The 26,659-nt window shown below is 44.6% G+C and overlaps 1 protein-coding gene across 2 annotated transcripts in view; it reads right to left on the reverse strand.

Moving 5' to 3' along the window:
- Nucleotides 1-26,659, reverse strand: part of LOC310812870 (FERM, ARHGEF and pleckstrin domain-containing protein 1) — a 47,446-nt gene that overhangs the window by 14,880 nt on the left and 5,907 nt on the right. For both annotated transcript variants that reach the window (XM_083681607.1, XM_083681606.1), the window contains exons 3-13: nucleotides 5,496-5,600; nucleotides 5,328-5,370; nucleotides 4,748-4,826; nucleotides 3,862-3,959; nucleotides 3,203-3,317; nucleotides 1,940-2,087; nucleotides 1,474-1,569; nucleotides 1,161-1,327; nucleotides 927-995; nucleotides 750-825; nucleotides 291-513 (exon numbers count right to left, since the gene is read on the reverse strand). In XM_083681607.1, coding sequence (XP_083537733.1) covers nucleotides 291-513; nucleotides 750-825; nucleotides 927-995; nucleotides 1,161-1,327; nucleotides 1,474-1,569; nucleotides 1,940-2,087; nucleotides 3,203-3,317; nucleotides 3,862-3,959; nucleotides 4,748-4,826; nucleotides 5,328-5,370; nucleotides 5,496-5,600 — 1,219 coding nt within the window. The remainder of the gene's footprint in view (nucleotides 1-290; nucleotides 514-749; nucleotides 826-926; nucleotides 996-1,160; nucleotides 1,328-1,473; nucleotides 1,570-1,939; nucleotides 2,088-3,202; nucleotides 3,318-3,861; nucleotides 3,960-4,747; nucleotides 4,827-5,327; nucleotides 5,371-5,495; nucleotides 5,601-26,659) is intronic.

Below are 26,659 nucleotides of genomic sequence, written 5' to 3' on the forward strand. Positions count from 1 at the left end.
CATGTTTGCAGACTCGTCAAACTCTTGATTCAAGAGGTGTGGTTTGGGGGAAGGAGGGGCCTCCCTGCACTTTATCCTACCCAGACTATGCTCCTGCTGTTGGTGGTGATAAGCATCGTTAACGTTTAACCCCCTACCACCCCCCCGGAGCATTGCCTCGTCCCCATAGCTGTCACTAGTGTGAGACCTGGTCACCCGGCTCTTGGCCATGTCGTATTCACTATCTATGTCACTGCAGTCAATGTAGGGGATGGAGGAGCTGCTGCCTTTAGCAGATCGGGAAGCTGGACCTGTGTTCAGATGGTCTGGATGGGGCTGCCGGGCGGGGCCTCGGGCCTCCTCCGCCCCAGGGCCTGGGCTTGGCCTGTCCTCGCCACCACGCCCGTTCCTCTGGCTGGCGGGGCTGGCCCGGGTCCGCAGGGCTGAGGGATCCTCGGCGCTTACCAACGCTGACTCCTTCCAGTGACGGCGGGGCGGAGAGTCTACCCTGTCACCTGGAGCACAGTTCACACTCTGAAGAGTAGAGAGAAGAGGGAGAGACGAGGATAAAGTAAAAAGAGGAAAAAGGAAATTGAGCTATTGTGTTAATAAAATTCATTATTTATACTTTTTAAGTTTTTTAAGACTTTTTCATAGTCTTCCTTTACATAGATGAAAATATACTGTGTCGGTTATCAGACACAGACAGCCATTTAGCACTTTAGCCTCTAATGGGCTTTCTGTATAGGAACACTGACGAAGACACTGACTTCATTTGGCACTTCAGGGCGGCGCGGGGAAGGCAGTGGAGAGAGGCGGTTGCTGTGCTGGACCCTACTGTGTTTCCTGGGAGAGAGATGACACGAGTTGGCCTGTTATATACCTGGCAGCCCTGAAACAGCCCGTGTCTGAATGGTTCGATACGAAACACCAACACAGTGTCTTACCTTTCAAACGGTATCTTCTTAAACTCTGAGTCCTTCACATAATCAATCAGCTGCTTCTGCGTCCGGCCGCTAAAGGAAAGCGCAGGGGAGATGATTGAGGTTAGTGAACTTTCAGCAGAGCTGTAGCGGGAAAATGAGATTCAGAGGCAGTGGTTCTTCATCAGACATGCTATACAGTGTCCTGGGAGACAGAGACATGGTTTATTGTGTATGCCTGAGGCCTACATAGTCTACCTGAATCTGAATGAGGATCCTCGGGTGAACAGTACAGGTTTGGGCTTAGGTTTGGGCTCCTCAAACAGGCGGAAGAAGGCGTGGTACTCCACACAGATCTTCCAGAAGACCTTACAGCAGTCCCGGCTGCCCATCAGGAACTCCAGAGTGTCCTGGTACGAGCTCTGCTGCAGGGGGACATGAATAGATGTGGCACATATTCATGGAAACTGTTAACTGAGATTTTATATTTTTCACTGATTATCATTAATAACATCAATAACGGATCTTCCTAAGGTTGACTATACCAATACATGTCCATATTATGACTTACGTTCAGGTCTGGTCTCAGCTTGATGAGAAACCGCTTCCTTTTGAAGCTCAATTTGCGTACTTTGGACCAGTTGAAGGCATTGATCTTGGTGTGTCCCTAAAACAGATGTGACAATATACAAAGGATTTACATGTGAATCAAACAGTACAAATCTGAATATTCATCTTGTTTATCTTGTTAACAAATTAAAATCATTTATTCTTAGGAATAGAACTCATTCTAAGTCCCAATTGTTTTGTGAGTAGAGGAACTGTTATATGTCGTAAACCTGTCTGAATCACAAACTGAAAGTGGCCACTTCAAAAGCTAAATGACATAAAGTCAGCATTGCATTCATAACATTGCATTTCAATAACCTAGTAACAAATTTAACTTAAGAGAATATTAAAAATACATCCAACCCGCCAGAAATTCCTCCTGCCACACACCACAACTCTGTGTTGACCTAAAAGGTAGTGGCAATCACCTGAAAGACCAGGACCCCGGTGTGTGCCACGGACAGGCTCAGCTTGGTACCCTCCCGGTCCTTGGCAGGGTGGAGTCGCACGCCGTACATCTCTAGCCTGCGTGCCACCTCCAGCAGCTGGTAGTCTGACTCTGCCGGCGTCTGGCCCCTGCAAGCACACACGCAGCATGGCGTCTTATTGAAGTCTCAAGTAAGTCTCACACATGTTCGATTGTCAGGGCAAGATGGAGTGCGGGTGTTTTAACAGTTAAACTGTTTCAGTGAACTGTTGTCTTTTACACTATGACTCTAAACCTGACTCCTATGTTTCTATAATTGAGGTGAGAGTCCAGGCATGTGACTTTATGCCTCCCATGTTCAGTTGACACCACTGCGGTCTGGGAGAAACAAAGCTGCAGACTAAACTCACTTTCCTTATCAGAGAGAAAGCCTTCCTGTTTCCTGTGTTTGCTACTTAATTAGAGATTTAACTCTCAGCATGGCTCCCTGCCAGAAGAACTGTGGTTAGCGTTATCAGCAAAAAATAAAAAAAATAAAAAGTCAGGGAGGGCAGTCAATTCTAATGGAGCTCCTTTCATGTGTCAGCTGCTGCCTGCTGAGCTCCCATCTCCACTACAGCCTGCTCTAGTTGTAACGTGGGGGTGAGACAGGGGTCGGCCATGTTTTGGCACATGTTCAGACGCAGCCTGCATCGATGAGGACACTATGAGGGAGGATGGTGGGAAAAGATCTGGATCTGGAACCTATCCACCCCAGTCTGACCAGCAGTGCAGAACTCACAATTGAGAGTCGGGTAATAGGAAAAGTACTGCAGGAAGGTAAGTGAGTTCAAGAACCCCTTATGCAGACCTGTCCACCACTATACAAGGAGGGATATGACAATGGGAGTCCAAAGCCATTAGGCGTTAGCGATGCCAATGTGTAATGTGTTGCTGCGGGTTATCGTCCAGGTTGATTCCAGTCCTTTTTAGGAAGCAATGGGGCCTTTTGTTGATAAAACCAGACATTCACACATTTGCCTCCAGGCAGTAGCCACAAAAACAACCCGGGGGCTTTGCCTTGTCCAAACATTATAAAAAATGCCATGAAAGAGTGTACTTTCACCATTGTTCATTCAGTGGTAAGTTGCTGAACGTGTCACCTGAATATAAACCTATCCTTTGGGATATGTATGAGGTCTTTTACAACCTTTTCCTGTTCATAGTGGACCAGAATAATGCCTGCACACAAACTCTTGTTCCAGAAGACAGCCACAGCACTCACACATTCTTAGAGTGGAACTCCATGACCTTGTCCATCAACGCCATCTGGTCAGGAATGTAGTTGTTGTTGAGGAGGTGCGATCGACTCTGGCTCTCCTCAAAGTCGCCAATCTCAGCTGGACAGGGACAAGGGGAGGACAGAGGTAAGGTCAACATAGGGCGTGCAGTGTGTCAATCATGTACTTACGGTACATTGCCCCACACATTCCAGATTGATAACAAATCTGATTTGCATATGTCCCTGAATATAAGAGATATTTACATGTGTATCCCTAAAATAGAACAGACCAGATAGAATCAAATAGAACTGATCCTCAACAGTTCCTCTTCCTGTCTTTCATCACAGTTTGACAGTCCTCTCTGGTAGCAGATGGAGGCTGAGAAACGACTGGGTTTCAGGAGGCTCTGAGTGTTTCTGGGCCAGGTACTGACATGTGAGCTTATTCCAAAGCAGTCTTCCCACAATATGTTTAGACAGAAGACGGAAAGGTATCCATGGCAACACATAGATTCTCGATTTGCGCTGCTGCGCCGCATCTTGTTTGACACAGTTCGAAGAGGGTTCTGCGTGAACAACATAATGTGTTTTCCTGGAGATGTATCTGGTCTGTTGATTCCCTGATCTAGTGGGCCACAGGGAAACAGTCATGGGAGACCTACACTGGATAATATGGGAGACCAGCAGGGCAGTGCTACTGTCATTGCAGGTCAGACGTCCACAGGCCATGTCATGCTTTATCTGCAGGGCAAAGAGGTACCTGGACGAGACAGAGCAAAACAGAACAGCTATGAATGGATTGGCAAACAACATAAAAACCTGTCAACACCAGAGCAACATCACACACTTGGATATGATCCCAGCTAACCAACACCATCTATAACTCAACAGGTTATGAAAGGAAGAGAGCTACCTAGGGTCTGTGTATATATTTGACACGTATATATTTGGCACCACACCCAAAACTGACTGTTGATTGAGTATTTTTAAGAATAATTTAATTATAGGAGATTAAAGAATAATTTAAATGTAAAAATTGCTATAATTTATAGGTGTGTGTAAGGCAGCAAATGTATCTTAGGATAACTATGAACAGTGAAAACATACTTTAGAGCCAAGACATTGCCATACAATGAGAAAGAAATCAGAAAATAATTTGTCTTATGGTAATCGTTACAGTGCTCCATTAGGAACATGGCAGCCGTAAGACATGAATTACACGACTGAAGCAGCAATAAATCGGCTGCGAGGCTGAGACACATTACTCATTTCTGCATTAGCAGGCACTTTCTGTGACATCTGAGTCATTTCCACACACACTGACCTGACTAGAAAATTACTTACTCTAATGGAGACAGAAAAATATATCTGCTGATAGCCTTATATACTGCCTCGTATCTGTACATGTGCAGCACACAGTGTCTCACTGTCAAAAGCCTGTCAGCTACGCATTGTTATCATCAAGCACCTGTGGATGAGGACGTCCTAGCAGAGCTGTCTAGATTGAATCTCTGAGAAGGTATGTCGCTTCCTCCTGTTGAGTCTTACCTCGTCAGCTCCTCCAGTAACTGTGCATGGTCAGGTGGAAAGAATTTCACCACGAATCGCAGGACAGTGTGCTTGGGCCCTGTAGGTGTGAGATGACACAAAACACAATCATATGACAAGAGCTAAATAAACAACATTTTACATACATTCCAAACAGCCTATCTGGACATTTAGAGTTTCTCCATTTTCAAATTTGCTCTGACCTGAATCTGAGTTCTGGGTGATGTGTCACTCACTGACCAATGAGATCATAGCATAAATCCAATTATTTGCTCTTCTTCACAACAAACCTCCATGGAAAACCAGCAATGTAAGTTTTATGACTCAATATGTAAAACTTCAATAACAGCGCCTCAGACTGAAGGAAAGATGGCCCTCGTGTGTGATTTAGTTTGGTCTCTAAGAGAGTGTTGAGACCACAAGTAAATTAAGTCAACTGGCTGTCTCCTTTTTAGTGTTTCCACATTTTGCTCACTCTGCTCACACACCACTGGAGGGTTAGTTTAAGCTCATTTAGACACATTTAGACTGAGAAACCTACATTGCCAGCTGTATAAAACCTTGAAGTAAGGACACTTACGTCGGAGTTGCTTCATTATGGGCTTTAGGAGGTCTAGCCAAACCTGATAACAGAAGAAAAACACATTTCCTGGAGTCAGCACAGATTTAAAAGATTTTTTGAATTAAAAGGCAAATAAACACAAAATCAAGAAAGAGCCAAAGTTTGAAAATCTTTTTCAGCACTCACCATCATCTTGTGGTGGTCTTGGAACTCCAAGCCGAAGTAGTCGCCCTCGATGAGGTTCAAGTGAGAACATACCAGGTCAAACAGCACCTTGCCCGACACTCTTTGCTGCAAACAAGATAGAAAAAGCGGTTAATAATAATAATAATAATAATAATAATAGTAATACATGGTTTGATGCAGTAGTCATGGTAGAATATAGTAGTCAGATGTCATTATAACTGTAGTAGGATATACAGTAAGTAACTTACAAAAATACATGCAAACTAAGACCAAGGTACCACAAAGGCTGAGACATTGTCCTGTTTTCAAAGACTTATTCTGGGGACACTAGACTGGGAATCATCAATGCAGAAGCTATCAGCAAGTCTAATCAAGGAACATAACGCATGAGAGCACATTCATGACATGTTCTCTCATCCCTCTAAAACTATGTGGATCATAGAAATTGGCACAAAGGACCTGCAACAAACAATAGATATTTGCAGTACTATTTAGTAGTCCGGTGCAACTGACTGCATGGTGGCTCCAAATAGATGCCATCCCTAGTTGACTAAGTCCAACTCCTCCTCCTCCTCCTCCTCCTCCTCCCCACCAAGTCATTGCTCCCTCTCCCTCTCCCTCCCCTCATCCGCCACTCCATCCCCCCATCCGCCTCCCCCTCCCCCCAGTACGAGGAGCAGACAGGGGGGCGGGTCTGTCGCTGCGACTTTGTTCTATGTTCCCAGTGTCAGTCAGGGAACTGAGGGACTGATGATGGCCCAACTCCCTTTGAAGCTGATACACTGGCAGCACTCACCTAGGAGGTCCATTCCTTCACTCAACTCTTTGAAGTGTGACTCATCTGGCTGTTTTTCCCAAACTAGTTCTTTCCCAGGGAGGAACATACACAGGCGACACCAAGGCAACCCGAAAAGCCACCCTGCCTTTTGAGAGAAAAACCTCCTTATTTAGAGGCACAAAGAGATGTCACGGAGTGTAGTAAAAGCACATCTACTGTTTGGAAGTCTCCTCAGTAGACAGAAGCATGGCAGGGAGTTGGGGTGTTCAGCCAGACTGCATTATTTTGACAGTCCCACCATGCTAGGATAATGACCCTCACCAGCATCCGAGTCTATTTCCACCCCTCTGTACCCAGCCAAATTAAATCAAATCGAAGTTTACTTATCAAATACACAGAATACAGCCGTAGACGGTGCAATGAAATGCTTAGGGCAAGCTAGCTCCTCAACAATGCAATCAAAAAATCAACAATGCAATATAATAATAAAAAAACAATAACATAAGGTGGCATAGTAATAGGAGCAGTAACACAACAACAATATTGGGCAGTAGGATTGGACGGTATACATTTTTTTCATACCTTTATATACCGACACCAAATTGTTGTATACGGTATTACCACGAAAAAAAGAAAAAAAGAACTTCTTTGCTCTACTTTGAAAAACTGAATTATTTATGTGGTGACTGCTATACCGTATGACATTTACCCTAAACAATCATTTCAACTTTACATCCTGATCACAGCTTGACAAACTAAACAATTGGATAGCATAATATGATACCTTAATAAGAAGCATCACATACTGCATTAATAATAATATAACTTGTCTCAAGTCCTGTCATATAGCTTATAGGCTATAGTTTGTCTATAAAATATTGATTTAGTTACCGTTATGAGACTATGCTCTGGGAGTCCAAATTCTGCTTGCTTCTTTTTTAGCTCTCTCTTTCGGGGCCAGCTGTGAGAGAAGGCGACGGTAATTGCACGGCAGACTCAGAGGGCCCGGTCTGTCCGTTGCCTCTGGTCCTGCAATATGTTTGTCACGGCCAGATTGAGGTTGTGGCCAAAACAGTTGAGCCATGGCCAATTCAGGGCGCTGATTGCGACTGCAATGTTAGCAGCATTGTCAGTGGTTATGGCCGAGAGTTTATTTGCATCCAAGTGCCGTGCGAAGTGCATCAACATGTTGTCTGCCGTGTGGTTTTCTGGAAAAAAGCTAGTCTGTAGGCATTTTGACTGTAGTTTCCAGTCGGTTGCGACAAAGTCGACGGTTAATGACATGTATGGCGTCATGTTAACTGACGACCACATATCGGTGGTCAGCGGATGGCTGTTTGAACCCGACAGCAGCACTTGATACAGACAGATATCCCATCCGTGCAGCTGTTAATGGGTGTTTCAGTTTGAGGTGCGAGTGTAGATTAGTTCCCATTAGTGTTCCCATCTCTGGCAGTCATCTTTCTCATGCAAATCTTGCAAATAACTTCGTCCAAATTTGCAGGCTCTCCTTTATCGTCGGGTCGGAAACCCGAAATGCTGCCATATAGCAGGGATATATTAGGGACCAAGTCATTAACAGCAGCCACAGCCGGTTGCCCACCACAGACAAAGACCTTAACCACGCTCAACTGGAGACCTAAAAACCACTAGAGGGTAACCTTCATTGGTGACCCTCAGGAAATGGTTTGAGGTTATTAATCTGTAGCACATTGCCGGGTAGGTAAAACATTAACTTCTATCAATGGGATTTAAGTGTTGTTTGAATCACTGGGATTAGAATTTGATGTAGTGAAACAAATCTAAATCCACACCACTGCCAGCAACTGAAGGTTCCCTGCCCTGCCTCTGTCCCTCGCCTCCACAATGCAGCGTGCAGGGCAGAGAGCTGCACACCACAGAGGCCCATCTGTTTCCATATGGTGGAGGGGCTTAGGAGGGAGACCACTGGGAGGCTGGAGGGGAGAGGCCACCAGCCAAACACCACCCACCTCACACACACTGCTGCCAAGGGCCTGCTGCTGCTGTCACAGCCAGCAACAACATAGATCAGCAGTGTACCACACCACAGAAAACCTGTCAGGTCTTATTTTTTATATGGAGACGAAATCTGACTTGTAGCTTGTGTTTTCCAACGTCCAACGATATTACTTATTACTTATTGCTCAATGACATGGGGGCAGAGAAGGGACCCAAGGGATTATCTATAGGATAAAGAGAGTGTTGTGGTCTCTCAGCAGTGGTCTCATAATGGGTCTCATTCAGTGCTGCAGTACAAAGCGGAGATGAGCAGAGCTGAGCTGAGCTGAGCAGGGCTTGATTAAAAGCAGTGGCACACTGGAGTAATAGACCTGCCATCTGTGACCTCTGCCGCCAACACAATCAGAACCCCAGCCATTAATGAAGCATGTGAGTCACTGTGATTGATCACTGCAAGTCGCAGCCACTATCAGTCTACCGCACGCACGCACGCACGCACGCGCGCACACACACACACACACACACACACACACTCACACACACACACACACACACACACACACACACACACACACACACACACACACACACACACACACACACACACACACACACCTCTTGCAGGCACTCAAACACTCAATCACATGTCAAACACATGATGTCTTGTCCCATCTCAGCTCGCAGCACCGAGCACTGTACTCTCTAGCAAAAAGGTCCCAGTACATCAGTAAATACCACGCTTGACAGCTGACATTTCTTCCAGGATCTACACTGCCAGGAGAATGTCACACATGCTTCTGCCTGGGCCTGTATCTAAGAAGCATTTCAGATGGTTTACACAGTAATGCTGTGTCAGTCCTGATTCAGCCCTCTCAGTGCCAAGCCAGACATCCAGGAAGCCTCAGTCTGGGTTGAACATGCTCCGGCTAACAGGAGAGGAGTAAATAGAGATGACAGCCTGTCCCCACACATGTCTGCTGGTGTTGGGAGGACATGGCCTGGTCAAATCTATCCCCTTCCCCCACCCTTTCTCCTGCTGGTAAACTGCTGTCAGAGAGAACGTCCGCCAGGTCAGGTATACAGCTTGGTATTCCTCCCTCTCTCCAGTTCCAGTCTACCCCCCAAGGACACATTGGTATGGTCCACTTCACCCACCACGTTGAGCCAGCCCACTGCACAGTCAGCCCCTCATGGGGGGTGTCAACACACTCCCTGTGCCCTAAGCTCATGCATGTAGAAGACAAAGGGAGTCATGCCTGGTTAGACAGGAGGGGTATTAAGTAGGGCTGATGTCTCCCCCAGAATGGGTACAGTGCATGTCAGGACCTGGCCAAGCCTGTGTATTGGCGCCAAGGCAGTGTGCCACACAGCACCAAAGCAACACAAATCACCACACCGGCATCTGGAAAACCAAGCCAGACTAAGCCAGACTGCACTAGGCACTGAGAATGCATTATATTCTTATGTCTCCTTCTCCATTTGGCTGGCCCTGGCCGAGCTGAGATCACAGGGCTGGTAACGTACTGCTGGCTACAGTAGCAGTCACATGCTTTCCCATTCAGAGACTCCTCGTGGAGCCTTCATTGGAAACAGATGTGAAGACGAGGCAGCTCTCTGTCCTTTCTCTCTTTGTTGTGTTTACAACAGCAGAGATACAGAGCAATACTGTAGGAATGTATCAGGAAATCAGCATACAGAAGATCAAAGAGAAGTAGCATAGCATGACTACTTAGATTTGTATAAAGATCAAGTAGCAACGCAGGTCAAGTTCAAACCATCTGTCTTTCATGATTGAATGCATTTGTCTGTTCATGAGTATCAAATGCATACAGTAATGATATAATAAAATTACACTCATTAAATTCCAGAGTTGGAGTGATCCAAGATACCATGGTGTGTGTGTGTGTGTGTGTGTGTGTGTGTGTGTGTGTGTGTGTGTGTGTGTGTGTGGACTGTAGGAGAAAGGTACGACAGAGGTCAAGAGTGATTCTTCATTGAGATTCAGGACATGTTGGAGTGTCCAGGGTAACTCCTCTGCAGCAGCAGTCTGACAATAGCAAAGGAATCAGGAATCAGCACTGGTAATCCTGTCAACCATTTCCCCCAAAATTCACACATTCTCACTGAGCAAGTGTGCGTGTGCGTGTGCGTGTGCGTGTGTGTGTGTGTGTGTGTGATAGAGAGAGAGAGAGAGTTTGCGCTTGTGTGCATGTGTAAGAACAGCGTGTGTGCTGAGAACAATGTGTGCGCTCAGAACTGGGACAGCCAAGGCTTTAGTTTCATCACATGAACACTTCCAGTTATGGGTTGTATATGAAGACATTCATTTCCATCAGGAGAAACTAACAGTGCATCTACTGTTATTTAGTGAAATATAATGCATGGGTATTTAACTTAAAATCAGGATCAGTGATTAGAACCCTGCTCTTCCCGCATTCCACTCTGAGCTAAAACCACAAAACGAAAAAAACTCAACATGTAGCAAAAGTGGTGATTTGGCCGCCACAACTGTCAAAGTCATTATGTCACAGCAAGCCAAGCTTCTGGGCCTGAGGGGACAACCATGACAAGAATGTCCCCTGCAGTCAAAAGAGGCCTGGGTCTCAGAGATGGAGGTAGCTTGCTTTGATTATCCTCCTCCTCCTCCTCCTCCTCCTCCTCCTCCTCCTCCTCCTCTTCCTACTCCTCCTACTCCTCCTTCTCTCCCCTGACCAACCCTCTCAGCCCGCCTGCATTCCCTAGTGTCTGAATGGCTTTAATGTGCTTGGAGAAGACAGATGGAAACCTATTGATTTGGCATAAAGTATAATTAAGTGTCCTGTTGTGGCCATTGCTGTGCTGAATGGTAAACAGTGCAGCACTCGGTGCGGGGAGAGTCTCCCACTGTTAATCTGAGTGCTGCAAATCACTAAATTGATTTAACAGCCCTGGTTTGCACAGTACAGAGTCTCTGCTCCACCAACATATCACCATGGAGCAAACCAAAAGACTGGGGCCAGACACTTCGTACTAATTTGATGCACTTAACCATGACATTATGTATATTGTGCAGCTGGATATCACAGAGCTCTTACATGCCTGACTCAGAGGATCATGGAAATAAACTGAGGGGCAGGGGATTTCTGAGGAAGTTGAAATAACTGAAAGGCTGGCCCACTTTTCCCCTTTCCTACCTCAATCCTTCTCAGCTGAATTTGAAATTCTGGCACCATGCTGGTTTGTTCAAACTGCCAGCCGCAAATATTCCTAAAGCCAGGGATTATTGTCACTCTGTGTAGGATGCCTTGCTTCAGAAAGACACACTCTTTCAGAAAGAAACACTCTTACTTTTCTTCAGCTGGAGCTACTACAGTATGAGCAGGCAGTGACATAAAATAATATATACTGTAAAAATGACAATGAAATTAGCATGAGAATATTGTTAATAATATATCCCTGAAGTAGCAGCATATGATCTGCCCCTGGATATAGCTAGGGTTATTACTCTCACTGCTCTAGAGATAAGCATTTAAAGCCCTTATCAGATAAAGACAAGAACATCACTTAGTGGTGATAACAGCATCTTATCTCTATGGTCTTGTCTTTGAAGTTTATGTCAGACATTTTGTTTTACAGCTGTCAGGACAAGTTCATCATATTTACACTCCATAAAATGGTCACTGAATGATGCAATCAAATCTAAATATGTATCTTCATCTACAAGTTTAAGTTTCAAATTTTACATTTCTGAATGATTCAGTGCCAGTAAGGCTCCATTCTAACTGGGCTGCAGTGATGTGAAGTAATGTAATGTAATTGGACACAGTGTAAACCTCTCAATAGGAGACATTACACCTCCTCAGCTCATATGACCTGTGTTTGCCTGTGTTACTGTAGGACACACCACCAAGAGACCTACTTTGGCCAGGCTTTAAATACAGCACAGTAAGCTACTCATGTGAGCCAAGCCAATCAATAGGGTAATTGACAGATTAATTGACTCTAGCCCAACATCCTACAGCTGAATGAGCTGTTAAACATTTTGTGCATAAGCAATTTGTATAATGAATACAAATACTAAAATGGGCAGTTTAAGTAGATTATCGAACATATATTTTGTTGCCAGAATCTTGTCCCACTCAAATGCTGCATCTCAGTTGACCTTCAAAACACACAGCAGAACACACTCAGATCTGTTGGGCTGGAGTTCAGCGATAACATTTTGGCATGGACTCACAAAAGATTATATCTGTTCAGTCATACCAGAATATCAAGCTGTAGCAAAACCATACAGTAGTTGGCATATGCGAAGCCAACCAAGGACAGTGCCAATAATGCCAATCAGTGCCCACTGATTCACCATGAGGGCATATGAGGAAACGCCAGCTTTTGTTAATCACAAACAGACTGAAATACCAGGGCCCAGGTCACAGCCAAGGGAAGGGAATGACAGAATGGCAAACATAAGTGATCTGTTCATTCCAGCCACTATCAGCTCTCTGCAGACGTAGGTCCATGTAGACACACTGTGAAGTGAAGCCACGAGCAGGCCTGCCCTTTAACTGAGGTAGGAGGAGGATATACAAAAAAAAGTAGAGCCTGAATTACATGTAGGACGGAATTTAGGTATTCATGCAAAGAAAGGGTGGGAAAGAAACTAAAGCCACCAAAGGAGGCTCAGAGCTAACCAGCCACACCTTTATGCCTGAAGCACCGAATCCAACCAAAACAAGCCAAAACAGGCTAGGATCATTAAACTCTCGCAAACAATGAAACTCCCCTGAGTCGTGAACTTTGACTAATCTGTGTAATCCTGAAAAGCCAGTGTGGCCTCTGTGAGAATGAGAGTCATATTGTACACATTACAGATTATTACCCTCGTGCTTAAGGAGCAGAGGAACATCTGCTGTATTAGCAGCCTGGGCGTTGTTTCAGATAGATCAAAGTCTGGCCAGGTATTCTCTATGGCTCAGCCTCAGAGATGGCTGCGTTAGATAAGAAACAGATGGGACATATTCTTCTGAAAAAAATAAACACCAAAGTATGTTAATTAAGTGTATGTAAATATGTGGTTCTGCCTGTAAAAACAGCAGCTTGGCGATATATTGGATCAAACATGCTTATGTGCAGCATCCCAGAAATAGCGTTGTGTGTGTGTGTGTGTGCGTGTGTGAGATAGAGAGTTAAAAAGAGATGTGGAAGGGAGAAAGAGAGAATTGTTAAATAAATCTGGTGCAGACACATTATTAATATAAGTGTGTTCATTGGTATTAATATGCAGAGCGTAGCTCAGCAGATCCACAGAGCTAAAGACAATGTTAATCATGCCAACTACTAACGAAAGGTAAAGATCCTGCAAATTCCACAGAGAAATTCAAGAGGTATCAGTGTTGATATGCTCTACAACAGCAACACGTAGGAAGTGATAGCCACACTAATTTGCTATTTGAATCAACTCAATTAGGGACACAGGTGATAGGACGCTGTTGTTGTGAATAGATGAGTGCCGTAAACCAATCGGTAACTCCCTGCCACATTGCTTGAGAAAGCCCTCCCCTCAACTGACAACACCTTGCTAATGACTTAACACTGTGGGAGCCAGCCCCTGTCTGTCTGGGGAATAGAGTGCCAGGAACACAGAATGGTTTTAACACAGACACAGAGGCAACTCACAGCCAGCCCGCTGAGTCTGCCCAGCCTAGTGCACAGTGTCTGGGGTGGGTCCCACCAGGGTGCAGGGGGCTGGAGTGGGGGGGGGGGTGACCCAGGCTGGGGTGGGAGACTCTCCAGACACCTCAGGGGTGAGAAGGGGCATGCGCCTGTGAGGCGAGGCGGCCGGTGGTGCCGCCCTGTGGCCCTTTGCTTTACCCATAATCCCACTGGTAATAAATGATGACAGCCACAGATGCTCCTCTCGTGGTGAGACCAATCAATGTGTCTCCTCCAGATTAGCCTAAACGACTTAACCTTCAGCACAACAAATCCACCGTCACTCCATACTCCTGGAAGGGAATGAGGGTTTGAGTTTTACTGTACGGGTGGTTAGCTAGTGTGAGTGACTTCACAGGGCTTGTCTAATATGGAGAGAATTGGATGAAATGCTGCAATCACAAATAATCAGGTGGTAAAATACACTAAACACCTTAGGAATTAAAAGTTTAAATCCCATTTTTTGCAGAATAGCCAAATATAATATTAACAAAGACAACAGCTTAAACTACATGGTTGTTTTGAGGGATAAATAAATATTTGCATTTCTATATTCATCACTTTCCTACAATTATTAGAAAAATGTTTTAGGCTAAGCCTGCCAATAAGAAGAGTATTCTGTAAATCCCCAGACAGTCACTCAGTCAGTCAGTCAGTCTGTCAGTCAAATAGAATTGATCTTGGAGAAGCAGATGCAGAGCCTGAGGTCCACTTCCTATGGACGAGGATTAAGGTCAACAGCCAAGAAATAATTTCCTGTTTCTGACAAGCAGCGGTGTAGTGTGGTAAGTACAGCTACATTACGTACTGTACTGGATTCAGAATAAACAACTTAAAAGGACATGGGGCATTTAAGGGCATTGAAGACCTGTGAACAACTCACTCTTTCCATAGACCTTTAGAGATCAGGGTTGAGTTAACTGAAAGAAGGTTCTCCATGTACCAAATAAGAACCATGTGATAATGATTAGACAAATATTACAGTGCGACAATTCTTTGTTACTTAGCGTTGAAGACTAAAATAGCAATTCAGACCCATGGATGGTCCATTTAGACCAGCCCAGTGATCCCAGGGGCTTTGCGAATATGACATCAACCACATGACAGTCCTCTGAGGGAACGTCAAGGATTTATCTAACCTGCTCTGATGTCACACACAATGCCAAAAAGCAACTGCTTCATACGAGGGCCTGAACCTGTTAGCATTAGCGTACAAGCTATTGATTTTCAGACCAATGCTTGTGGTGGTGTGGGATGATGTACATGTTATATACTGAAATGTATGCACTCACTGCAATGTAAGTCGCTTTGGATAAAAGCATCAGCTAAATGGCATGTATTATATATATATTATGCTATAGCACTTAATCCAGGGTCAACAGCTGGTATTCAATACAGTGTGAACACAGTAAGGTGATGATACGATAACATGGTAGAGTATTATACAAAAATCATTATCAGGTTTTTAAAGCAAAGATTCTCTCGGTAGGTTTTGCAATGGACAAGTATCTCATTTTAAGACTCCAGCATTGCAGATGATCCTCAGCCTGAAGGTACAGTCTTTCTCTGAATAATTCAATGAGAGCTATCGTCAGTGATTGGAGAGCTGGCCTTGTAGTGTGTTCCCTCTCTTAATTAAACCCGCTGATTAAGGATAAGTAAGGCCAGTGGTGTTGGAGCAGCAGCGCTAAGAGGGCATGTGCGGTTGCAATCCAAATCACAGAGCCCTGACACACACAGTCACAGACATATGGCTGCATCCACACCATCATGATGATTTAGGTGGATGCCATCTTTTGTCCTCAGTCTTGTAGAGTATGAGCTTGTGCTGCAGTCCCAAATGTCAGCCTAACCTGCTTACCATCCCCCCAGGCATCATTCTGCATAGAGCTGTGGAGTAAAATCAGCAGCAGCACATTTCAACAGTGTGACACATACGGGCACTGCCCTGAGGTGAATTCTCATATTTAGTGCTGCCATAAGAGATTGTGAAGTGAAACACACAGAGTGCCCTGCAGATACGAAAGGCTGGTGTTCCTTCCCTGGCTGCAGGGCCCTCTGTCCAACAGGAATGTAGGTCTTTGTGACCACAGAATACAAATTCTGCACCCTAGGAGGAGAGAGAGCCAAGCCGGTAACCATAGCAACTTAAAAAAGGACTAATTCTTAATCCCTTAATAAAACTGGAACCGTTCGAGACGGAGGAATGTTGATAGCTCATGCTAAATAGTTTTTGGTCCAGTAACACACAAGTAGTTTGAGAGATCATTATCTTAACACAAAACAATGCAATTTGGAGTACAGTATTGTCTTTTGTGCTCTACAGGGACTACTAATGTTCATAACCTTGACATTTACAATACCACAATTCAAAACCACCAGTTGGTAACACTGTGACCTCCCTGGCAAGCACAATATCCACTTCATCAATCATCCTTCACTTCACCCGAGTCTCCTCTAGGAATGAGAAGTGCTGAGGCTGGGTCCTATAGCCTTGGACCTCGGATGGGGCCTGACTGGCTGAACTCAGTCCAAGGGTTCACACAATTCAGGTTCTGTGCTCTGGAGAGCAGCCAAGGCACCCCGCTGTGCTGTGTGTGAGTGGCTTTAGAGGACTGAAGAGAACAGGGCCTCTAAGACAGAGACACCCACCAACCATTCTGGCTGGATCAACAGCCCTCTCGGCTGAAGGAGATTTATCAGAAATGGATCTAGTTGTGACCATCATCACATCGTTGTGGGCTTAAGCCCCCTTCAGTGAAACTAAATTAAGGATATAGAGCAGTAAGCTGCCAGTCATTGATCAGAGTGGAGAGTAGTATTGAATAGTGGTGAGAGGTGGTCAGGGATAAGCTCTACTCCCTGGGCTCCTGGAGTCTAACCAAGATAACATGGAGAAAGAGGAGCATGGACAACTTAACCCAGTCACTAAGGAGAAACCAGTTATAGTAATGCAGCTGTGTTGATACCGTCCAATTTGAGCTAATTTTGACTAACCCAATCTAGGTGTAAACACTTAGGTGTTCAGTCCAACTCCTGGTAAAAGACGTCAATTGAGACTCAGTATGAATGAGACCTTGAACACATCATGCCATTCATCTGAAATAGGTCTTAATGTAATCAGACGAGGGAAGTCACATGAAATCCTCTTCCAATTAAATGCAAAATCACAAGACCTCTGTCATCGATATCCACTTACAGTATGGACCATGACAGACCGTGTATGCCTTATGCCTCGAAGCTAGCAATATCATCTCACTAAAAGTAAATAGGTAAATAACATGAACCTGTAATTACATGTAACACCTTTAATTGAGATAACCAACAGGCCATTTTTCAGCTATGAAATTCACCATAACTGTATTGACAAAGCAGAATCAATTTCATATAGATAGATAACTACACTATTTTTTGTGAAGCTTAAAAATCTTGAGAATGTGTCTTTCAAGATATTAAATATCTGCGCAGGATATTCATGTCAACACTACATATGGTTAATACTTCTATTCAGTCTTCAAGAAGGTATATGGACTGACAAAGCAGACAAGCAGGCTGATTTCTGAGGAAACAGCCAATAGGAAACAGCCAATAGGCTGCCAGAGCTGGCTCCAGTGTTGGCAGTGGCAGTGACAGAGGAGTGAAAGCAGCCATTTGTCACTGTTGTGAGAGTTTAGAAATCTCAAATGCCCAGTTGCCCACAACAAACCAGTCCTGCTGAGTCTATGAAAGGAGAAATCCCCTGGGACAAACCCTTTGATATCAATTAGAAGACATTCCCACATAGAGGCCGCATTGACAGGGCTTTGATTCATTCAGCGCTGCACTTCCAGGCATCATTCTCCAATAGAGACAGACAGTGAAAGCCTGAACAGACGGAATGTTCCCGGTCTGAAACAACGGTGCCCAAACATACCTACAGAAAGTTTACAGAGAGGAGAAAACAAGACAACCCAGGGAAACTGTGTGGTGATGTGAACTATCGGTGCCCCAGGCCGAATAAAATCTTGTGTTTTACCATTCATGGTTTGATGTGATTAGTTCCTCTTGGAGGCTTATGCAACAGTCTTCTGTTTAATTGGGAGAGCACTGCTGTCATGTCAATATCCGCCGTGCCGGGTTGAGCACAGCTGGGGCTGCCGTTCTCTCACTCTCTCTCTCTCTGTCTGTCTGTCTGTCCCGCAAATTCAATTACAGCCGGATAGCAGTGGGACATAGTGAGAGTGAAAGGCCTAGGTAGAGCTGCAAGGAATGTTGCAATGAAAGTCAAATACATTATGATAGTGACATCATAGCAGGCATACTGCCCGGGGCTCAAGTGCTCTGTGCCAGGGCAAGGCTGAGGTGAAATGCAACATGGATTGGCTTTAATTTCCATTTAGACAGTAAGCACAGGAGAGCATACTTTTTTTCTAGACAAGGACATTATGAGGATATTTCAGGGATGAGGGCATTTTGCAGTCCACATGTGAGTGTCTTAACGACAGGAAATATGAGACTATCTACTACCAGAGGGATGGGTACAATAAGGCACCACAGGAGCAGTAATGCCGGTGATTTCATGCAGCGGTCCGCTTTGACATATTAATTAGCCTTTGGAATATCAATGAGAAATTCATAATTCATAGAAGAGGAGCATTGCAGCTGTGAGGCTCCCTCGTACGGTCTCCCACAGGGGCTCTAGCCAGGGAGAGTCAGACTAGAGCAGGCTAGCAAAGGCTAACTGCACCGCATCCACACCCATTGACATTTCACCGACAGTGAGTATCGCTGCTGCTGCTACTGACTGACTGACTGACTGACTGACTGACTGACTGACTGACTGACTGACTGACTGACTGACTGACTGACTGACTCCCAGTGGGTTGCTAGTTCAAATACAGGCTAATGAAAGAATCTGAATGCAATCCTCAAGGGGCAAAATGGAACAGAATAATGTATGTAGGCACCAAATGCAGGAGCTGAACTGGAAGTGAGAGAATCCTCCATCATACATCTGCAGCTAAAATCAACGAAGAGATTCAGGATCCTGCCTTTGTGGATTGACAGACATATTGTCAGACAGACAGACAGAAGCCCTCAGTGGCAGAGCCAAACAAACACCTCTGTTTCCATAGGAACACGTTCATAAAGCCATCAGTTAACCCAATGCACCTGTGCACAGGAATCTCTACACATACCTTCATCAGTACCAGCGGAGTACACACTGCTATCCATCAGTATCTATCTAAACCCTACGGTATTCCAATAACAGCACGCCATTACATGACAAGTGTAATTGAATGAAGAGAAGGGAGTGTTCTATGCAGCAGTGCCCTATAAAGGGGTTGTGCTGTATATTCCACCAAAGCCTTGTTTACAAGGGCAGGTCTGTTTGCTTATGTGGCCCAGTGTATGGGACTTTAACACCATCAATTGTGTTTTACTGCCTTTTGGAGGCCCATTATGTTGCTTTATTGCAATGGCAGATCTATGCGAGATGGAGAAAATGCTGCTGTTGCCCTGGCAGCTTCATAATGCTCAAGGCAGTGAATAAATCTACAGCTCCAACCACTTCATAAATCCACACAGCATGACAAAACTGACATGATGGAAATATTTGCCATCCCAAACATCAATCAATCAATCCCTCACACTCTCAAATAGAAATCCCCCCCCAAAAGGATTCACATCAGGGAAGGCTGACAGAAGAAATGTAACGAGTGATCCTCAAAGAGGTCACATGGTGCCACTGCACACATCAATATCACAGAGGGGTAGTGTAATGTGATTTCCTCACACTGTTCAGAGATGTTTCCTCAATAAGAGTGACATGGAGACTGATAATGGACGAGATAACAGTCAACACAATTTCCACAGAGGAAGACGCCATGCGGTGTGTGTAAAAAAAACATCCAGGTGAGACGCCAGGCTTGGTCCTGGGTGACATTTGGACCAGCTGACAGACATCCTCCAAGACCCAATTACATTACATTAGGCGAGAGGGAGGAAGACTGCTCTACATGGGAAAAATATCCCCCACATTCGTCTGTGGGATTTCAATTTCATGGAACTGAGAATGGCAACTCAACAGTTCAGAGTTCATCTATGGAAAGAATGAGACAATACTGCTGGTGTATATATTAATATCTTAGACGGGTGTAAAGTTGCATGAATGCAACCTTTACAGTAAACAAAATCTAATATTTAAAGAATATCATATTTTCCGTATTGCTTTCAAGGTTGATAATATGTATCCACTCAGTAGTAAAGCATTGGGAAAGCCCCTTATCTTTATTTATGAGGCTGCTACAATACAGCAGGCCTTTCTTTGATAAGATACCCCACGTTCCCCCTCAAATCCCCTTGTTTATGTTTTCATGCTGACAGAGAGCACCTCCCCCCATGCCCTCGTCACACTGAGGACAATGCCATCTTTCACTGAAACTGGGTCAATCAACCCTGAAACTAGGAAGGGTTAATAACCTCAAAGAAAGTATTGCCGGCCATATTTTCAGTCAAGGCATTTGAATACAAAAGTGGTGCACACAAGGAGCATGCTGTGTCTCCTGAATATGTTTGGCGTAATTAGTGTGCCACATATCCACATGCTAGCACACTGTACTGCACTCACATTAAAGCCTCCGCGCAGAGAGCCCCGCATCGAGAGCCCCCTTACCCCCCGTCTTTGAAGGAAATGGTAGCGGAGATCAGTGGAAGACAGAACTCTGCAGCACAGCAACCAACACAGGCTGAGACACACCACCACCCCCTCCTTTCCTCCTCCTACCCTTCCCTACCCCTCCTGCTTCTGGGAGTGTAGCCATGGCAACCCACAGACAGACAGGCAATCCACAATCTAATGTGGCCCCTCTCCAACAAGCTCATATAGCGATTAAATGCATGCGCACGTATATGCAGAACATGATGATCACAAACTACCAGCCTTACTATCTAATTGACTGCATGTTTGATGCCAGGGAGAAGGAGCAGGGTGCTTCTGCAGAGTACAGGTAATGCTGAATGACAGGGGGTGGGGACCTTGACAAATTAATTTCCAAGGTGGCACATTCTCAGAGAGAGTAATCACAGATGAGCAGGGCGGGCATGAAGCAGTGCCAGACGGATTGTGATGTACTGAAGTTCACACAGTCTAGACATAATATGTTTTGCCTGCACTTTAAGGGTGCACAATTGAAATCCATACAAATATGAGGTACAGAGAGGGCATCTCAAACATCAGATGATTGGAACCCTCTCCTCCCTCCCTCCTTTTGATGGTGATGCCTGGCTAATCAACTGTTCTCTCTGATTCTCTACAGAAACTACACTCCAGTCTAGACTCTAGACAACATGAGAAATGAAAATCATAGGGACAGGCTGTGTCTTCAGACTGTCTTTAACAATCCTTTCGTTCAGAATGCTCTACAGCCGAGCTATAGTCACCCTGGGGGAGAGGTTGCCATGGCCACAGTCCTATGTGAAGCATCTCTAAGCTGCTGGTCTATCTGGAGTGTGACAGTGTTGGTTTGGAGTATTAATATTCTCCTCTCACTCCCCTATAATACATACAAAAATAAAACACATTCAAATGTGTATTCATCAGGGAAGGTTTAAGAATAACACACCACACTCCTGATTGAATAGAAGAAGTAATTTTAGGGAAATGAAGTGAAACATTAAAACAAGATAAGAGACCTCTTTTACACACTATAAAGCTAGGCAATAGGATTCATGGTTACGGGTTACTAAGGCGTCGCCAGTGTCATCCCTTCATTGGAGGATTTCCTGGGTGCTGCTAGGGCGGGCAATCAAATCCCATTCATCATGCTTGGCCAATGACAGATCATCAGAAAATGTCACCGTCAAATGATGCTTCATGCCAAGCAACCATTACAGTCTATTCTCCCCTCTGGCACTATGTGGCTGCTGAACCAGGCAGAGTTCCCCACCACTGGTCACAGTTAAACCAGAATTTACTACAGAGCCAAACGCAGAGACTAGGGTACTTTATTCTGAGTACTGCATTCCTTACGTGGAATCCGCCTGTCTATATAGTATGAACTTTCCCAACATGAAACATGACACACTGAGGGTCTTTACTGGTCAGTGACATGACTGTGGCGACATGGTGTCTTGAATGATCAATTACGCATTCCTCTCACTGAGAGGAGACAAGGATGGGAAAAAGGAAAGGGAAAATCCCAATGGTCGGCCATGCACTCTGTGACTGGTTAGTTCTGCCCTGACATCATCATGGTCAGTCAGTCAGACGGCGGCCCTATTGGACCTGCCAGGACCAGACCTCAAAGAGCCCCTTCATCATGTTTCCACTCATTAAGTCAGGACCTCATTACCATTCATCTGACAACAAGGCACGCTAGAGCTGCTTGATGCCCTAATTGCTTTCCATTTCAATGACTGATTGTGTGCAATGTGAAAAGAATGAGTATGGTGGTTGGCCTTTTTTGGACCAGTTATGGTCCCCGTCCTATGAAATACAGGTCACGGTTGTGTGATATTGCCCCAAGAGGTTGGGTGGTCCTTCTTACTCTGGTCTCTTTTACTGTATTTTTGGGGGTTGTGGCTAAAACTATTTGCAGATTTACGACTATGGGTACCCATACTAATGAAATCTGATATAGTGGAAAATGGAAGAGTTGTAGCTAGCCTACATAAACTGAAATCTACTCAAACTTAAAAAGGTCAGATATTTCTAGTAAGAGACATGAGAAATAGAGAATAAAATCCAGCTATTGTACTGTAAACACATCAAATCACTGGATCAAAATGGGGAGACATATCTGTCAATGCATTTCTGCCCGAGTGACAAATACAAATGGTCCAGGCGAAAAAGCAGAAGAGCCTAAAGAGAAGCCATGGAAATCTAATCCATTTCACAGCAGTGGACAGTGGGGTCAGTCTCTTGGGGTGAGATGAACAGCCCTCCATTACACAAGCCTTGTATCAAACATCACTGTGACTGAATGAGTTACTGTAGCCTCTGACCTGCTCCATTAGGAGACCAGGGCCCATATCCCTGGGCCCTAGTCATCATACAAGTGTTTGCTGTGTTGCTAAAAATACCAGAGTCTACAGTAGAGTCTATACTATAGACTCTATAGTACCAAACACTGTGGAGTACAACCCTATCCATTTTCAATGATTACTCCTTGTGAAAGAATAAGTAACAAGAAGATAATGATATGATATTAGAGGATGATAATATCAACTAGGTAGAAGCAAAGCTATAGGGTACACACACTATTTAGATCCCAGCATGCACAGCAGGACAACGACCCATAATCTCAATCTTAACCCAGTGATCTAAGCATTGTTGTGGAGCAGAAGCCAGAGTCAGACAGGATTGTGTGTGGCTGTTCACAGGATTAGCAGCAGGCTACGGCAGCGAGCCTCTCGACCTCTTAGTGTGATTAGGACCTTCATATAACGTGCTGCTGATGTATAAATAAATACATTATGTGAAAATGAGCTTGTGCCGTATTAACATCAAAACAATTTGCACTTGGTGTGATCCTGGTGTCTTAGGAGCAGGGGTAATCACGATCAGTCTGAATGAGACCACGGGGAGAAACTGTATGGTCCATGCCACCATTAAAATGGTGACCAAAACGCTGAAATAGAAATATGGCTTTATCGTTTAATAATTTAGGGCTTTTTTTTTTGAACAAACAGATCTTGTACAGAGGCAGAACAGTGTGCCTAATGGATTTAGTATATGTCTGAAAGGAGAACACAGTCCTTGGAGGCTTGTCTCACGTTAGGGAAGGAGGAGAGAGCAGGTAAGTCACAGGGACACGCACACTGATGCACACACACATGCACACACGCACACACACACACACACACACGCACATGCACACACACACGAATGTCCCACGTTAAGCTGCCTTCCCTTTCTACCTTTCTATTTCTTCAGTGACAGACGAGCAATGTTTGGGTGGTTGGTAGGGGTTAATGGAGCTTGACTGTTTCCTTTATGCAGACAAATGAGCATGGTGCCCTGTCCCTCCCCTACAAACAGTCGCCTCTCCATCCTCATTCCCATTCCTATTCCCATCCCCCAACATACAACTACATGCTACCCTCAAACACAGAAAACCAACCAACCACTGCCATTTCCACCTTCACAGCTTCTTACATCTCTCAGCAAACATCAGAATCACCAGAAAGACACACAAATTGGCATGATGTTCCATTTAAACATCTTATAGCTTATAGTCAAATGTACTGTAAGTAACTGTTCATTTAAATGAGCACATAGATCATCAAACTATTAACTGGTTTAGAAAACAATAAAACCTGCAACCGCCAGCTTGGTAAGTTGACCTACTGTAGTGTGAGCCATTCAGGTCTGATTCCAACTCTGCAGGTGCACATGCCTGCATTTAAGACTATAAAAGACCTTTATAAAAAAGGTGTGAAGAACCAGCCACTGGGGAGGGACAGTTTAGTTCACAGCCAGAACACTAAGTAGGCCACAGCCGGTTATGTGACCCATAAGACCAACACAGACGCCCCCTTTTTGTTTCCTTACAATCCGACAATCCTTGCAGTCCGACCAGGTGGAAATTTATACCTCTCCAACAGCTAGGAACAGGAACAGACAGCATGCTGTATCAGGTACAGGGATGTTTTTACTGACTGAGAACATGAAATATACACTTCTTCACACCCTAGCCTGTCACAATCAATGTTAATCCTATCACAGATTTAACTTCAACTACCTGAAATGCTCCTGTAATGGGATACACAATCCTGAATATTCAATTGTCTTAAAAGGTTGGTTTCAAACCACCAATATTTGGCCAATGGGACTCATTTCCTAAACCTCTTGAGCTACTCTAATGGATAGAAAATGCAGCTAAGCCCACAGATACAGTGATCATTTGCCTTTATTACTGAAGTAACAATATCCACCACTGCTGAATCCAAGCAAAGTTTGCATTTCATTTGCACAGCGCTCTTCGTTTTCAAGCTCAGAATGAGATGGACCAACAGGCAGAGTCAATTATGGAATGACAGGGGGAGGGGACGGCAGGTAGTTATTGATGCAATTAAGGGCCTCGCGCTGCCGGCCCAAGGCGTCGTTGTCGCAGCAACTGCTGCTAAGACATCCACGCTGAAGGAGAGTGAATGCCCAGTCTTGATTAACAGGATGCTAGCAAGACATAACACATCTATCAACATGGCTATAGGCAGGGGTCCTGGATGTCAAGCTTTTCATTACCATCACTGTTTCTACGTCACCAAGGGAACAGAAATGTCTTCCCTACACATTATCCACTGGGGTAAAGTATTCTACTCTACAAAGGAGATACACAGGGCATTGAGATAGTCTGACCTGAGTTATAACATGGTTGGTTGGATTGAGTACAGAGGTGCACAGAACAACATCTCAAAAACAAATCTTCATAGCACCCCAAAAAAATATATGAGGTAAATAACCTTTTACATTTTGTTTTCACAAAAGAATACAAATACAAGTCTTTTTCAGCCAAAATATGAGCCAATGATGTTGGACAATGGACTCCATTATGGGACACCGCTAGGCAAAATGTACAGTACCATGAGCACGGACATCTCACCACCCAGTGCTGAGGCAATTGAAAAGATTTAATCTGTGTTCAATTGAGCATTCGGAATAGCTTTATGTTAGCAGGCCTTCCCCATCTCTCTCCTGTGCGGTCTTCTCTGTTTGTATCAGCCAAGCCTCCCTGCAGCAGTCATAACACACAGTTACAACTCCCAGTCACTGCAGCTCAGCTAAATCAACATGACACTGTTGTGTCTACAATAACGCTATAGCCTAGTGGAGAAAAAAGGCCAGGGCAAATGCATGCATTAGCTAACTAAAGACTGTACTGCATTATAGAAATAATTCACATGGAGCTTACGTTCACCCCTTACAGTGTAGAATAATACTGTAAGTATCAAGCCTACATCCCATTGTCTTACTCGGGGTGGCATCATTCCTACGCGACACTCGGAGCCTCGACCAACAGACATCAGTGCAGACAGAGTCGTGCTATCTGACGTGAGACAATAGCCTCCGTCCTCCAATCTTTACTGACATTTTAGTTTCCAATGAAGAAACACACCTCTCCATGCAGATTCTCCACTCTTTAATTAACCTGAGTGCAGGTGGCAACAGTCTGATGTTTGGGGCCTGGAGTTATATATTGTATATTCATATGCAGGAGAAATGTTAAACCAAAATGAGGCTGGGAGAAAACATTATCAATTGGAGTGGTTACACAAGAAGTTCAGGTTGAGCTCCAGGCTCTGTGTGACTTGAGGCTCCCAGATACAAGCTGGGAAGAAGTAAAATAGCTCCTAATTAGTAACAGTGCATCTCAAAACAAAAAACTATTAGTCTTTGAGACAACAAACGACTCACCTCACCCAAAAGAGAATGAATTTAGCTGACAGGCAATGAGACCTAAATCGTGTTACTTAAATTACATTTTTAAATGTGAGTTCTCAGTGGAAAGTAGAGCACTAGAGAGCAGCACTACACACATTAGCACTCCTGAAACAGCTGCTTTAAGGTCCAATCCTCAGGGCCTGCACAGGAAGTCTCCCTGCATGCTGTGGGAACAAGTCTTTACCCACAGCAGTTGGGAGCCTGCCAATGGCTCTCAGCAGAGTCAAACACTTCCATACTGTACTGCCCACACCATCAGTCACAAAGGCCAGTTTCAAGTGTCTTTTTACTACG

This window comes from Argentina silus (assembly GCF_951799395.1).
Source record: "Argentina silus genome assembly, chromosome: 12".
In the NCBI taxonomy this organism is placed as follows: domain Eukaryota; kingdom Metazoa; phylum Chordata; class Actinopteri; order Argentiniformes; family Argentinidae; genus Argentina; species Argentina silus.